This window comes from Cebus imitator, unplaced genomic scaffold, assembly GCF_001604975.1.
Source record: "Cebus imitator isolate Cc_AM_T3 unplaced genomic scaffold, Cebus_imitator-1.0 Scaffold749, whole genome shotgun sequence".
In the NCBI taxonomy this organism is placed as follows: Eukaryota; Metazoa; Chordata; class Mammalia; order Primates; family Cebidae; genus Cebus; species Cebus imitator.
In genome coordinates, this window is record NW_016108064.1 from 1,170,443 (window position 1) to 1,187,851 (window position 17,409).

The following is a 17,409-nucleotide window of genomic DNA, read 5'->3' on the forward strand; positions in this document are numbered from 1 at the left end:
AAAAAAAAAAAAAAAAAAAAACAGGGCATGGTGAACTTTGGAACTGAAATCAAGTCTATTTTAAAGTTCATGCTTTTTGAGTATTCAGCATACAGGCATAAAACATACACCTGAGTCATTTTCCAAAGCAACAGTACCTACAGCAGTATGACACTAGTACAGGGATGACATAGAAGACAGGAACAGAACAGAAAAAAATCCAGAACTATATCCAGTTCTTCATGTTTCCTAAATAAGAATGTAAGCCTAGCTGCCTTTAACCAATTTTGTTTGATTCACTAAGTAGCAATTACACTGGCTTTTGTATCTCCTTCATTGAAAACATTCCGAAAATAAAATAGCAACTATAAAAGATCAACTAGTGAAGAAAAATCTATTGGATCTGTGGAAAAATGAGAAATTTCTAAATTTTGAAACTGAAAAAAATGGAAAAAAACAAATATATTTAAAAATTGAACTGCAACAATAACAAAAAATATCAAAATCAGAATAGCAAAATAAAAAAATACTTTGAACAAAATAAAAAAAAACTACTTCACCCAACCATAGAAAAGGCTCTTTTATATGTGTGAGAAAAGCATCAGCAATGTGACATCTCATTTTATAGTTTTGTTCCCTGGCCAAACAGCCCTTACCTGTGAACTCCCTAAGAGCAGAAATCTGGTTTTGTTCATCTTTGATCACCAGTGCCCAACACAATTCCTAACACACATGTGCTTTATCAATGAATAAAAGAAAAGTAAAATACTAGGAAAACATCTTAATAAAGTGTACAAGCAGATGGAAGAGTACACAACCACTAAACACAATGATGACGGAAAGTATACATACATATGCAGGGAGAATGCAATAATGGTCATGGAAACAGGGGAATGCAGAGTAGCATGTGACTATCCCTGCAACTACGTGAAAACATGCACGTATGTGAAAGGTATCAGGCGGATATTTGGTGGGTAACAATTGGGGGTAATACTCAATGATATAGAACAAATTTTATTCAATGTCACTAAACCAACTTTTCAGTATGAAAAAACAAAAGGGGAAGGGGATGGCCCAAAGCTTACCTCTTTGTTCCTTTTGCCTTAATTTTATGAGTTTATTCTGTGTTTAAGGATTTAAGGTGTACTTTAGTGTTCTATAAAATGACTATGTATATAAACTGACACATATATTTTCCAGTCATCTTCAAAACCCTCATTTCTTCTTCTGGAAAAGTCCATTTTCTATGTGCTCTATGAGGTTGGCCTGTCTTTGACATTTACTCCCTTCAAATACTCTTTTATTAACAAAGATTTCCTTTCTTTCTTTGCTCAGTTGTTTATTAAGCTTCTCCTTTTTCATTTTACTGCTTCTTCCCTTATTTCTTCCAATCACATTCTCAATCATTCCCACATTCCTCCTCAAAAAGCGTTGTATTTACTCCCCCAGGAGCCACTGCTTTTCTTTATTTTCAAAAAAAAATAATAAAATAATAATAAACTGATGTCCTGCAATAGGGCTAGAAGCCAACCCTATTGATTTCAGTAGGTCTGAGTGTTCACTTCAGTCTATAGCATTTCATTGCCTAGCAACATGGGCACCCAGAGCTTCAGGTTACTATAGTGATGGCTTCCTAACGCAAGTGCTCGCTCAGAGAAATGCTCAAGAGCAGCTACCACTTCAAAACCAGGGCTCCCAGGGATTTTCTCCCCCATTTTATTTCTTGCCATTTGAAAAGAAAAAAAAAAAAAAAGGATACAAACAAGGATAGCCCACTTGCCTACTTACTGTAAAGGAGAATCAATTATATTTCTTTTATATACAGCATCCAAAGGAAAATCCTTTATAGTAAGCTCTCCTTGTTTATGCCTTGGAGCCACCCCTATCCTTGTGCTGGCAGGACCCCTGGACTCTCACAATAAAGACAAGCTGGAAACGGGACTGACCTCAGATTCAAAAGGAGACTGAGTGTGCATGCCCCTCCACTGGGCAATATATAAGCTTCTTCCAAAGACACGCACAACAAAATTTAGATCATCTGCTGCTTTTTATTAGCCACACATTTTGATGGACCACTATTTGCACTGATGATTGAGATTTCACAACAATCCATTTCAAAGCCATAATCAAGCTACTTAGAATCACTAGGCCACTGGGAAGTAAAAAAATTTGTCCGGACCAAAGAAAATAATGAAATGCCCTTTCTGTAATTCCCTCTGACCACAGGGACCCCTGTTGCTGCTGTCGATCAACCTCACTGCTGTCACTTCTGCACAGTGTCGGCTTAGTTTCTTCCCCTTTCAGCAAGAGGAATCCTTCATTCCTTTTGACTAATATACCGAGAGTTAAAAAAAAAAAAAGAAAAAAATGAGCCTTTTTTTGCTCAGCAACAGGAACAAAGGCAGGCAACGAGTAGAATTTCTGGAAGGTAAATATGTCAGGTCTAAAGGGTAATCTCTGCCAACCTTATTTTATAGGTCAGAAAGTTCTGCTCAGATTATAGCGTATGCCACTGATGGACAGCCTGATCTGGGTGTAATGCTAAAAGTTAACCTCCACATGCCTTTGTATTTGGGGAGAAAATAATTACCGTTTTTTCAGAAATCTCCTTCACGTAGGAAAGTACAACAAGCTGATCACAGAGAGGTGCAAGTCCACTGATGTAGAATTCAGTTTCAAACTGAGACACTGCAAACAAAAGGGATACAGGAGTCATCATTAACAGGAGCAAATAGCAACACGCATCTGGAAGAACATACTGACTGTGAATGCCAGTGGAACTCTTTTTAAAAGCTAACATAAAGGGGACACCGTTGAACACACTTTCATGACTCAGCACTGCAAGTGCTTCACAATAATCAATGCTGGAAAAGAATATGTGGGAAAGTACACTTGCAAATTTCCATGACAAACAAAGATGAATCCAACAACAATAGCAGCACGAATGGTCATGGGTGACACTGTGCTCAGGTAGTTCAAAATAACGCAGACTCTATGGAGACAGTTTGAAACCCATAAAAGGAATGTAAACTACAATTAGTAACAATAATAATTTTTTAAAAAAAATTTCTGAGTTTGTTTTTCTCAACTGGAGCATTACAGTGGCACAAAGGTCAAAAAGAATGTTATCTGTGATTGTGAAACACTATGAGGGGGGTATTATTTAAAGAGATCGAAGTTAAAAAAAAGATGTGTAAATGCAGATTACTTTATGATGAAACATCACTATTTCTTAGGTGAAATAAAGGTTAAAGAAAAATAATAAATTTCTCTTTCCCTTTAAAAAATAGTCCATTTAAAATGTAGAAGACATTGCATCAGTTAAGAAGTATGTGACTTTAACTGCACTGGACCCCAAAGATCTGACAGAAAGGTCAGTAGAAGTACATAGATTATTATTATTATATGATTCTAATGATTAGCTGCTATAAAATATAAATAATCGTTATTTTAAATGACTGATTTTGGGAGTGGCTTGTTTCAGAGCAGAAGCTAACTGATACCATAGTGGTATTGCAGATTTCCTTCCAGAAATCATACTCTATACTTAACAGATTCATTTGGGAGTAAACTCCCATTCTGACCCACCACATTTTCTAAGAGTTTCTTCATTTGGATCTTCTCCACAGTTCTGCAGATTTAGCTAACTTCCACACTCTTTTCCCAATTAGGGGACCTCAATGTATCATACTAGAGCCAGTATTGAATGCTGAGTAAGAAATTTTGGGTTATAACTTCCACTAAATTGAACTTGGACAAGTCATTTTAAGTTTTTCTGTCTATGAGAGAATGACAGCAGAAATAAAATCCCTAATACAGATGAAATGAGGGTTACTGAATTCTTTGTCCTCCTCTTCCTTTTCCTTGCAGATCACTTAGTGTTCCTAGTCTTTGCTGACCCTTAATGATCCTCCTTACACAGCTGTTACCACAATTTAAAAATATAATAATTAGCAACACAAACTTATAAAAGATAACATTTCATCTGCTTTGTCCTCAATTAAAGAACCATACAATGGAAGTTCAAGAGCAAGTGCTCTGATCCCAGCTCTGCCACAAACACATTTTTCCTTAACTTCTGTAGACTTGAACCAAATGTGGTTATCCAGGTACTTAAGAGTAGTTTTGGCAAAGGGGTAATGTGATAAATGTTCACAAAAGAGCTTATTTGGAGAACCACCTCAATCTTCACCACATGGACAGAGACAGTGTTTCTCACGTAACCAAGCTGGAGAAAGTTCTAGAGAAGCTCACAGTGCTGTATGCATGTGGGCAGTGAAGCAGGGGGTGGTGGAGAGCCAGAATGTACAGATGATATTAAACAGTATGGGGCCACACAGGACCCAGTGATGAAAGAGATGGCAGTTTCACATTCTATAAGACATACGACATATTAACAAGAGGTTTTGGTTATCACCACTTCTGAGGTTACTAATCTCTGATTGGCAGAAGTGGACTTGCATTCTGTTTCACTAAATCACATTCCATTTTTGAAATACTACACATACAGTTCCCTTACCAGCAACTTGGGTGAAGAGCAGAGAATCACAGATTCTTATAGGAATCACAAGGCTTTGCTGTGCTTGTCTGTCACAAGCACCCAAGGGAAAACATCTAATCACAAAAGAAGTGGTGGGAGAAGGAGGTATTCTCCCCATTTGCAATGCCAAAAAGGCTGCCTAGTCTCAATGACAGGCACTGTCAGTGCTTTTCCTAAAGGCAGCCAAATACACATCAAAGGCCTAGGTTTTTGGGAATGAGCTATAAGATACAGAACAGAGAAGCTATAAAATAATGCTACCTAAATCTTTCCTTCTCTACATCCGAACTCCCCAGTCCACAATAGCTCGCATTAATAAGACAGAAAATTTCCTGTTCTCTAATTAAGAACATGATAGAAACTCTAATGTGTTCTAAAAGAAAATAAAGAAAAACTGCAGCTGTACACTTCTCAATTCCAGATGTTATAGTAAATACTTATTTGTTAAGTACTAAACCTTGACAAATTTTACTAATTGAGAATAATAATTTGGACAGAGACTATATGCAGTGGCTAAAGTACAAACTGACAAAAACATTAATTATAAAGATGTGGTACACGAAAATAATACTGTCAAGACTCCCAGAGGCACAGGTAAGCAAGTAATCAACATTTGGATAAGACTGAAACTAAATTTATCTTTTTGTTAAAGTAATTCCCTAACATTAAAAAAAAAGAGCAATTCCCTAATATCAACAAAAATCTCTTATAGAAAACAAAATTGCAATTATAGTAATACTCAGCATGATTCTCAAATTAAGAGTTCCAAAATAATGGCCATTTATCTGGCTCTGGGTACTCTCCCACTCAGCAATTCATCTCCATTAATACCCACTAGTAATGATCTTGTGTAATAAAGAACTCAGTCCTAATGTGAGTTGCTGATTTAGGAGAATGTCTGCAGCTATTCTGCCACAAAGTAAGACATTTTAGAATAAATGGTGGTGTCTTGTTTTTCCATTAGTCTTTACTAATGTAACAAAATATGATTGCTTTTAGATTTAACAAGATTTAGTTTATTTTTTATATTAATGCTGAGTCCCAGAAGGGCTGGCTGCAGACAATGGTGTCAAAATGAACATGAAGGTATAAGGAGTATTCTTCATACAGATTTAGGGAAAGAAATGTTGATGATAATATGTATTCTTGTAAAAAATACACATAAAATATATAAAAGCTATGGATAGACTTTGTAAAATAAATTACAGACTTTATATTTCAAATTTTCAGCAGACCAATGGAAGTTTCAGTTTATTTACTTCACTAAAATTTTATTCTATTCTATATAAAAATGACTCTATTAATTTAAATAAAAGTATTTTGTTTTCCTAAAGGAGACTCAGTTTGAATACAGGTGTCTGTCAGATCTAATACCACAGAAGCTCATTTTTAACCTGATTATCTGGAAAAGATAAATCACAAAGAAAAGAAACACAAATTCTGCTGGGGAGGAAATATACTAAAACAAACTGGAAAGATTTTTTTTTTTGGAGTGAAAAATGCAGGCAGAGTTCCTAAAGGTAGCCACAAAATTAATGGCTTTACTTCAGATCAAGGTCATCTAGAAAGTCAGCTGAGGCTCGAGGGCCCTGCAAGGAATGTGCTATGTTCAACTAGATGATGGCCTTACACTATGGTGGGCATTATAGCTGAGGCACAGCCTTTCTCCTCCTAATGGAGGTGGAAGGACTTCTGTATTCAGCTTTATTCAGAAGGATAAAGCATTCCTAGACATGCTAGAAATAACTCAAGAAAAAAGACAGATACTAGTAGAGTAAGAGAGCAAAGGGGAGTTTCAAAAGGACTATATTCACAGGAAAATTATATTTAGCAAGGTCTTCTAGATCCAGAATGAGGATGAGATGAACACGATTTTGTACACAGTCCTCATCCAAAAGGGAGGCTAGAGTTCTTGATCAGCTGCACCGTGGAAATACAATGCGGGCCAATACAAAATGACATATGTAATTTAAAATTTCCCAGTAGCTGAGTGATATAGCTTGGATGTGTGTTCCTGCCCAAATCTCATGTTGAACTGTAATCCCCAGGTTGGAGGTGGGGCCTGGTGGGAGGTGATTAGATCATGGGAATGGCTTTCTCGCAAATGGTCATTTCTCACGAATGTTTTAGCACCATCCTCTTGGCATTGTCCTCACGATAGTGAGTCCTCACAAGATCTGCTGGTTTAAAAGTGTGTAGTATCTACCCTTGACTCTTGCTCCTGCTCTGCCCACGTGAGGTTCCTTCTCCCACTTCGCCTTCCACCATGATTGTAAATTTCCTGAGGCCTTCCCAGAAGCCAAGCAGATGCCAGCACCGTGCTTCCTGTACAGCCCGCAGGGCCATGAAAATTAAACCTCTTTTCTTTATAAATTACCCAGTCTCAGGTATTTCTTTACAGCAACGCAAAAATGGACTAATACACCATGATAAAGAGTTCAAAAAAAGAGGTGACATTTTAATAATATATAACATACCTAAAATATTATTTCAACATGTAAGAATATAAAAAATTATGAATGAGATATTTTACCTTTTATTTCTAGACTGTCTTTGGAACTCTGTATGAAGCACATATCAAGCCACACTAGCTACATTAGCCACACACAAAGGCTTAACAGCTACAGTGGCTAATGGTTACCACGTTTGACAGTGCATGTCTAGATGCCCAAGTTTTTCTCTTTCTCTTTAAAGTTCAGTAATTTCATGAGACTATTATCTTGGTGTTGCTCATCATGAGTCACTATTTTCAGATACACAGTGTGCTATTTTAATTTATAATTTAAACTTCTGTTTCTTTATATTTTTGTGAAATTTTTCTTGACATTGTCTATAGTATTTGTTCCATTCTCTTGTTATATTTTTTCCTCAGAGACTCTTTATTGGTAGGCTGAATCATCTTTTCCTGTCTTCGATATTTATCACTTAAACTTAAATCTTTTTCTTATTGCTTTGTGATTTTTACAATTTTCCTGTTTGCCTTCTATTCCTCTTATCAGCATTATCTTTGTGTCTATTTGTTCTTATTTTCCTTCAGGTTCAGTCTTCAATTCTTGAAATGAGCTTTTGTCACCTAATTTGAGATTTTCAAATTGTGATTTCTTACATCACTTTTTAAAGATGTTTTGTAGCTACTTCTGAAACAGGAAATTACAGTTGTGATCTATTGTGTAGATGTGTCTCTGGTATGTCTGCTTCTTACTCACTTTTTCTTAACACTTCGTATGGATTTGGCCTTGGTACTTTTCTGGTGTTTGCTTTTTAGATGAAATGACAATTATTGAACTCTTAGAGCTCTCTCTTCTGCTGTTTCCATTTGCTATGAAAAATATGGCTTTCTGACATTTCCTGGCTTGGCTACTCCCTGGTGTTACCTGGACCTGTTTCTTTTGTCCCTTTTTTCTTAAAAAAAAAAAAAAAAAAATATATATATATATATATATATATATATATATATATATATACATATATTTTATTGCATTTTAGATTTTGGGGTACCTGTGAAGAGCATGCAAAATTGTTGCATAGGTACATACATGGCAGTGTGGTTTGCTGCCTTTCTCCCCATCACCTATATCTGGCATTTCTCCCCATGCTATCCCTCCCCAACACCCTGTCCCCTGTTGTCGATCCCCTAGTTCCCCCCTGCAGACCCCAGTGTGTGATGCTCCCCTCCCTGTGTCCATGTGTTCTCATTGTTCAACACTTGCCTATGAGTGAGAACATGAGGTGTTTGATTTTCTGTTCTTGTGTCAATTTGCTGAGAATGATGCTTTCCAAGTTCAACCATGTCCCTACAAAGGACACAAACTCATCATTTTTTATGGCTGCATAGTATTCCATGGTATATATGTGCCACATTTTCCCTGTGTAGTCTATCATCGATGGGCATGTGGGTTGGTTCCAAGTCATTGCTATTGTAAACAGTGCTGCAATGAACATTCACGTGCATGTGTCCTTTTAATAGAACAATTTATAATCCTTTGGATATAGACCCAGTAATGGGATTGTTGGGTCAAATGGAATTTCTATATCTAGGTCCTTGAGGAATTGCCACACTGTCTTCCACAACGGTTGAACTAATTTACACTCCCACCGACAGTGTAAAAGTGTTCCTATTTCTCCACATCCTCTCCAGCATCTGTTGTCTCCAGATTTTTTAATGATTGCCATTCTAACTGGCATGAGATAGTATCTCAATGTAGTTTTGATTTGCATTTCTCTAATGACCAGTGATGATGAGCATTTTTTCATGTTTGTTGGCCTCATCTATGTCTTCTTTTGTAAAGTGTCTGTTCATATCCTTTGCCCACTTTTGAATTGGCTTTTTTCTTGTAAATCTGCTTTAGTTCTTTGTAGATTCTGGATATTAGCCCTTTGTCAGATGGGTAGATTGAAAAAATTTTTTCAATTGAAAAATTTGAAAAATTTTTTCAAATTTTTTCTTCTATTGGTTGCCCATTCACTCTAATGACTGTTTCTTTTGCTGTGCAGAAGCTGTGGAGTTAGACTAGGTCCCATTTGTCTATTTTGGCTTTTGTTGCCAAGGCTTTTGGTGTTTTGGTCATGAAGTCCTTGCCTATGCCTATGTCCTCAATGGTTTTGCCCAGATTTTCTTCTAGGGTTTTTATGGTGTTAGGTCTTATGTTTAAGTCTTTAATCTGTCTGGAGTTAATTTTAGTGTAAGGTGTCAGGAAGGGGTCCAGTTTCTGCTTTCTGCACATGGCTAGCCAGTTTTCCCAACATCATTTATTACACAGGGAATCCTTTCCCCATTACTTGTTTTTGTCAGGTTTGTCAAAGATCAGATAGTTGTAGATGTGTGGCTTTACCTCCGAGGCCTCTGTTCTGTTCCATTGGTCTATATCTCTGTTTTGGTACCAGTACCATGCTTTTTTGATTACTGTAGCCTTGTAGTATAGATTGAAGTCAAGTAGTGTGATGCCTCCAGCTTGGTTCTTTTTGCTTAGAATTGACTTGGCTATGTGGGCTCTCTTTTGGTTCCACATAAACCTAAGGTAGTTTTTTTCCAGTTCTGTGAAGAAGGTCACTGGTAGCTTAATGGGGATAGTGTTGAATCTGTAAATTACTTTGGGCAGTATGGCCATTTTCACGATATTGATTCTTCCTAACCATGAACATGGAATATTTCTCCATCTGTCTGTGTCCTCTCTTATTTCGTTGAGCAGTGGTTTGTAGTTCTCCTTGAAGAGGTCCTTTACCATCTTTGTTAGTTGTATTCCCAGGTATTTTATTGCCTTTTGTTTTTTTTTTTTTTTTTTTTTTTTTTGAGGTAGTTACTTAACAATACAGGAAAATAACATGTTATGAAGCAAGCTGGTTACAAGTAGTAGGTAGATGACTTCATTTTTGATAAAAAAAAAAACAATTGAAAAGCAATAAAAAAAGTTTGTCAAGCAATTTACAAATAAGAACAATTACGTTTCATTGTCTTATAGTCATTTATGAAAAAGCATTGAGGGCCCTTTATGACAGATAGTACCTTGTTCCCAAGAGATTCTGGCCCCTTAGTCACCAGACATTAGTATTTCATAATCGACTGGATATAATGCCCACAGACTTTTCAATAAGTTTGGACATTTTGTCAGCATGACCACTTATCACTGAAAATACATTTGGAAATCACAGCACTTTAACCGCTTTAGGGCTGTGCTACGAAGCAGACATATTAAAGGAAAACTGACTTCACAATGCTTTATATCAGCACATTATGGAGAAGATCTGATACAGGAAGTGAAATTGAAAAGAATGACTAATGGACAAAATAACAAAAGCATTCAAATCAGACAGGAGCCCAACAGTATACACAGGTCAGAAACCACTTACATTTAGTTTGCAATTTAATTCCATATTTTATAATCAAGATTCAGCAAATTATTGCCAATTAAATGACAACACTAAGCTGATATGATTATCTCACCTATGAAATTTTAGCACTCCTGAAACAGCAATGATGAGGAATATTTAGTGAGCAGATTAAGGCATACTGGTTACATAAAAGAAAAGGAAATGGTCAATGACCTGCTAATCACAAGGTTCCAAGCAAATGTTACACTTTATGTTATAAATATAAAACTACCTTGTTGCATCAACTAAATTTAAGTCAAACACTAAAATATGGCAAAGAAAGGCTTTTCTTGTTTTTAAAAGGGTTGAAAGAAGCATAATCTAGGTTTGGTTCCTTTTCCTTAAAAACAATTCTGAAGGTCATCCAAGGCAACCATGTTATATAAATTCTCTAAAAATGTGGAGGAGAAGCAATGAAAAAAAGCTCTCAATCTCAGGATAAAGCAAGTGAAAATATAATTTCTACTTCTCCAAATGATATATTTCTCTGAACCAAAATAAAAAAAACAAATCTACTGCATTTCCATTTCATCTAAAATAGGTGAGCAGCCATCATCACTGATACAGAAAAAGGGTCTTCAGATTCTAGAGCATTTCTGCAGTAGTTTGTATCTGAATGCCTGGAAAAAGTCTCTGCAAATAAAGGCCAGGGGCTGGGTAAAGGAAACATGGGAAGCACTGTGTGGCACCATGATTATGAGCAACAGCTTTACAGCTAGGCACACCTAAGTGCAAAACCTGCCTTTTTTGTTTATGAATAATCTTGAGCAGGTTACCTCACCCTTCCGCACATCAGCTTCACCTACACTAGGAGGACAGTAGCCACTACCCACTTGCATACTGTGAAGATTAGATGACATTCTGTTTGCAGTGTATTTAGCACTGTTTGATGGTGGTGGTTCTATAAGGAACAAGATATATTTGTTACTTCAGGTGCTTCAGATTTCTTAACATTACTTATTATGGAGAAACTTCATTAATTCCATTAACAACAAAAACCTGAGTCTACAGTACTGAGCAGGAAAGAGTTGCTATATCCCGCCCAAAAGGAGGAACGAATAGATGAACAGGTATGTACTAAAGCAAATACAGTAAAATCCTAACTGCAGAATCTTGGAGGTTCTATTCACTACAAAGTTCTTTTCTTTGTTTAAAGAAAATTTCATAATAAAATGTTAAGGAAAATTTTCAATGCAGAACAGAAGAATAAATACATTACAGAGATTTAAACTGAACTATCTACAACAGAACAGAAAACCATACATACCTAGACCCTTAAGTAAAAACACATTGAAGAATATCAGGTGTCATCATCTCTATCAAGACTCAGGCTAAGAGATGAAACCACATCACTCATGAGCGCACACACACAAAGATCCCACTACTCTAAACCATATAGCTGAATCAAAATGATAACAGGTAGATAAAAGAGAGATACTTAGATCTAGGAAACAATTATCTCATAACTGTCCTCCACTATGAAAACAGATCTTCAATTTTCAGGTCATTGTTTTTTCAATTAAGAGACTGAAAAAAGAATGATGTGCTAAACGAAGTCCACAGTAGATGATCAACTGAAGATACAAACAATAATGAAAATTAAAAAAAGAATTCCCGTCTTTTTCCTCTCTTTCTTCCTGGCTTGTCATTCTATATAGATTCTCATAGAGTTGTTTATCTCAATTATTATTTTTTAAACAAAATTCCATATGAAATTAAGACCAAGAAGTCAATCATTAATTCCTTGCATGTAAGTCAACTGTCCCTGGCAGAAAACTCCTAGAAAATGACACACAAACATTGGCTTCATTTCCCAACATCATGATGTCAGCTTTCCAGATACCACACCACAGAGATGATGGAAGACTTTGGTGAAAAGTACCAGAGGATCAGGGAGTCCTGTGAGAATACAAGAGATGCAAGTGAAGTTAAAACATGGATGCCAGGCACAACCCACAACCTATTTTTAACAATGCCGTCTGAAAGAAAAAATGACGTCTCTAAAGCCCTGTGTATAGAGAATCTCTTCATGTGTTGGTGATTGACCAAAAAGCTTAATCTTCATTATATCATTATTTTCATTTAACAGAATAAATCAATATCCTATGTGACAGGAACAACTTTTGTGCTATTTTTGAGAGTCTTGAGTTGTAAGAAAGAGTTATAAATACTTGGCTTCTAAGAAATGTACAGCTATACATATTTCTTTAATCTTAATGCAATTTTCACCTCATTTACCAAAGCACAGTGGCTCACACTATTCAGGGCTAAAGGAAACTGTAATCCAGACCTCCTAATATTTCCCTTTCTGTTATCCTACTCACGGACTCTTATCCAAACCACTTTGCCTCCTGCTGTGGAAATGGCTTATATTCTTAAAGGTTTACTCTTAGGAGGGGAAAAAATGGTACTTAACTATTAACCATAGTAGTAAAATGTCAGTAATGTGACACCGTTAGTACCCACATATGGTCTATTTCACGGAAATTACAGTGTAGATGAACTACACTGTAATAATGCGATCCCAGGGTTCTAGGCTAATAGGGCCACCACTGAGCCAGCTATCAGCAGTCACAGAGTTGGGATGGAAGTCTGCATGGTGATAACAATGATAATGGTTTAGTGAGCATCTACTTCATGCCAAGTACCATGTTAGGCACATTTCTTATGCCACGTCTAATTCCCACAATAGCTAATTCCCATAATATCTACATCCTGAAAGGTAGATATTATCATCTCCATTTAACAGGTGAGAAAAGGATGGTCAAGAAGGTTAAGTAACCTCATCAAGATCACACATTTCAGCAAACTTCCTTGCCTCCCTGGAAGCTTTTTGGTTGTTCTGTAGAGTTAGATTCTATCAATTTTAATGCTATAGCAGTAAGATCTTGGACAGGTCATTTACCTCTAGAACCTCAATTTCTTCATCTCTAGAATAAGAAGCACACTACCTGCACTTCAAGAGTTCCTGTGAAAGTAACGTGAATTACCACAGTTTATGTACATAGCACATGCCCCACACTTAGTACATGATCAATAAATATCAACTAAGGAAAGAAGATGACAACTGTTACATTTTTATACCTCCTTGACAATTTAAAATATTCAAATACTAATCTCTCAGGACATTGTACTGAGATGTTGAGAGGCTTTTGTTTTTGTTTTTATTTTCTGGTAGGCAAGGAAAGAAGAAAAAGATACTGAAACAATTATCTACATAATCTATCAGTTTTCTCTCTTATCTTGGTCCTCGGTTTTTCCCAGCAGTACTACATTCTTCATATATCTACTCTGTCAGTACACTGAGCAATCTGAACTCAGTATTTATCCTAATACGGTTAAAAAAAAAAAAAAAAGATTAAAACTCTACCACCAACTTCTGACTTCAAGTACAAAATTGCCCATATTTAAATGTTACAACCACATTAGCCATGTGAGTAATGTATGTCTTTCTGTTTACATAAATATAGTAATGTGCAAATGATTTATTTCAACTTCACCTTGGCAGAATAACCCATTAAATTTATAATACCCATCCACCAACCAAATGGGCAAATGAACTTTTCAGCTGACTTATAATATGGCAAATTTTTCCTCAGAATAATTTTTACAAAATATAAAATATAAAAGTCATGGTATATCATCTAGGGCAATATCATTATATTTTTTATAATTTTTCTAAAAAATAAAATATAAAAGTCATAGTATATCATCTAGGGCGCATACTTCTCCCGAACAGTTGTTTCCCAGAGTCACTGATTCACTCAACTCAATATTATTAAGCACCTTCCATGTGCAAGTATTGTGCCAGGTCCTCAAGATACAAACAGTGAGCAAAAACAGGCCCTGCCTGTGCTTGCAAGAAGGTGACAGTCAGGTAGAAAAGACAGAAATGCATTGAATAATCACAGGATCACTGGTACCCGTGACAAGTGCTAGAAAGGGGAAGCCTGCAGTGAGCCTAAAATGAGAAGACTTGACTCAGTCAGGGAGGTACTGTGGCTTTCCCAGGAAAGCAACATTCAAGCTGAAGAATATGCTAGACAAGGGGAAGAGGAGGCACGGACAGGTTCAGTGTGGCTGCAGCATAGAGACCAAGGAGAAGCTTGGTGTGAGCTGCAGCTGGAGAGGACGGTAGGGGCCAACATAGATCCCTGTGGTCCACTGAAGAGTCCCATCTGTACCCTGAGAACAATGTGGAAGAACTGAAGGATGATGACAAGATCTGATCGGTATTTGATTTTGACAGCAGTGGGGAGACTAGATGAGAGTAATTCACAGCAGAAGAAGATAAACCAGTCAGGAGGCTGCAGCAGGGGTCCAGGTAAAAGACTATGGCAGTCTGGGTGAGATTAATGAAGATGAAAATTTTGAATCAAGTTTTACATCCACAGAAGGCAAGTGTTGGAGCCATACCTATTTCAACATATCGACTTGGTAAATCCCTCATTTCACTGGCATGCCGTTCCTTCACTGAGCATATCTGGAAAACAAGTTCGCAGGTTATTTTTTATTCATTTGATGGAAAATTCTTCATAACATTTTATCCATTATATGATATCTTTGTTAAATTAACCACATAGCACTGCAGATGGAGACAATCTACCCTATGGCTTAAATAACAGAAACTAATGTAAATGACATATAGCAATCACTACTTATATTCTGTAACATTATTCCTCAATAAAGTCTCATTCATGTAAGTTCAGCTTTCCTGGTGAGACTGAGCCTGAAGTCAAGTACTGATCCAAGCACAACTTTTGTCAGTGATGAGGGTTTTTTTTCCTTTTTCTTTACATGGTGTTCTTTTATAGCTGCTACCACTAAGTTTAACTATGGTATGGAAAATTCTAAAACATGGAAAAATTCTAAGGGGAAAACAAGCATTAGTCATTGTTCCAGCACAAACAGAAGACCATTAATAATCTTTTTTTTTTTTTATGAAAGCTACTCTTATTAACCTGACAATTTAATACAAATAATTCAATATAGTATTTAAATATTCTTCTGCAACATAATTCTGTAAAGTCTTTATAGTACAGTGGAGCCTCCATGTCCATGGATTCTGCATCCATAAATTCTACATTCATGGATTTAACCAACCAAGGATCAGAAATATTAAAAAAAAAAAAAAATCCCACAAAATTCCAAAAAGCAAAACTTGATTTTTGCTGCACACCAACTACTTCATTAAGTCTGTGCAAATGAAGTGAGGTGTAGGCATTGTACCAGGTATTATAAGTAATCTACAGAAGATTTAAAGTATACAGGAGGATGTGCATAGGCTAAACGCAAATACTACATTGTTTTATATAAGGGCCTTGAGCATCAGAGGAGCCCAGGATCCACAGGGATCCTGGAGCCCATCCCCCACAGATACTGAGGGATGACTACATTTTATTACATGAATGTACTATACTTAATCAGCTCCCTTTTGTGGCATTAGTCTTTTGTTTCTATGGCTATTGTAAGCAATAGCGTAATCAACATACTTATATATAAAACTTTAGGACTTTTGTTTCCTTAGGATAAATTCCTACAAGTAGAACTGCTATCAATGGCTATGTACACTTTAGTAAGGTTTTGTTTTTTAATATACGTAGTATACTGAGTTGCTGCTGAGCAACACTCCAGCAGCTCTGTGAATGCAGAGTGCTCACTTTCCCTAACGCAGGGCTTGAACCCATGGCTACAGAGGTAGAAGCCTCCACTTAGAAGTGACCAGCTGTCTTCTTTCTTAATTGCTTTTACCATTTGTCTCTTGCACATTTCATATAATTGCCTATTTCTCCAATTTTCTTCTCTGGTAGACTTTTAAGTTTATCCACTCTTCTTTACACATTTACTAGGAAACCTACTAAATTATCTACTGGCACATTCCACAATGCCAAATAGACAACTGTTTAAATGTGCTGATATAAGTACATGAGGAACAGTGTTTCAAATGGTTTGAAGTATAATAAAAAAGCAAACGTAACGGCCATATTAGTGAACACTTTTTGGGTAGCTACTGGCACCACTCCTGAGCTAAGAGCTTTGTGAACTAGATACCATTATTTTCTTAAGATTATGGTGCAGTGGGGAGGCACTAAAATAAGCCAATTTACTGACGTGTGACAGGGAAGTACATAGCAGGGGCATCTACTGCTAGGGCAGGAAGGCTTCCTGGAAGAAGTGACATGTAAGTTGAAGCAGGAGACAGCACAGGGGCACGGGGCAATGTGACAGCATAGGGCCTTCAACTGGAAGCTCAATCGGACAGAAATGGAGGGCATGGGGGAAGAAGGGGACAGAACTGAGGCTAGAGAGGAATGGAGAGGCAGCTCACACAGAACCTTGGAAGTCATGTTTATGATTAGTCATCCTATGGGCAAGGAGGGGCCTGACCTCATCTGACTTGCACTTAGATTATTCTAGCTGTACTATTTAGGACAGGCTTAAGGGGGAACAGACTGGCACCAAAAAGACTTGAAAGGAAGATGAAGTGCACAGATTTGAGAGACACTGACAGAACTTGAGGGCTGACAGTCTTCCAGCATTCAAACACCTATGAAAGACAATGTTACTATGTCTAATCTAGAGACGAGGACACTGAAGCTCTGGGAATGATGCCGGACTGCCTGGCCAGAATGGAATTCACACCAAGGCCTGACTGGTATCTCGCTGGCCATGCCACAATTTGAGGACAAGGACATATTGCACTAGTGGTAGCTGGGCATGGCTCTACTGCACTCCTCAGCTCTGTGGTCTGAGCTCTAAGCCCAGCACCTGTCTCATAAGTAGAAAGTGGCAGGTAAAAGTGGGTGAACAGGTAAGTGCTACCCTAAGCTCATGTCCTGCATAAGCACAGATCAATGATCATAAAAGCCCTTTGTCACTGATAGGTGGGTTCTTGTCCATGAACACGAATCTGCCTCCTCCAATTGTCTGCTCTACTTCTCCACATGGGTGGGTAACAGGCATCTCTCAAGCAGACACGTCCAAAACCAATCTTGCCTTTTTCACTCTAAACATGCTATATC

General features: G+C 37.0%; 1 protein-coding gene across 1 annotated transcript in view; it reads right to left on the reverse strand.

The window, feature by feature from the left end:
• The window catches only part of LOC108296861 (vacuolar protein sorting-associated protein 41 homolog), a 69,689-nt gene that overhangs the window by 46,086 nt on the left and 6,194 nt on the right, over nt 1-17,409 (reverse strand). Inside the window, exons 4-5 of the mRNA XM_037735198.1 lie at nt 14,804-14,870; nt 2,570-2,667 (exon numbers count right to left, since the gene is read on the reverse strand). Coding sequence (XP_037591126.1) covers nt 2,570-2,667; nt 14,804-14,870 — 165 coding nt within the window. The remainder of the gene's footprint in view (nt 1-2,569; nt 2,668-14,803; nt 14,871-17,409) is intronic.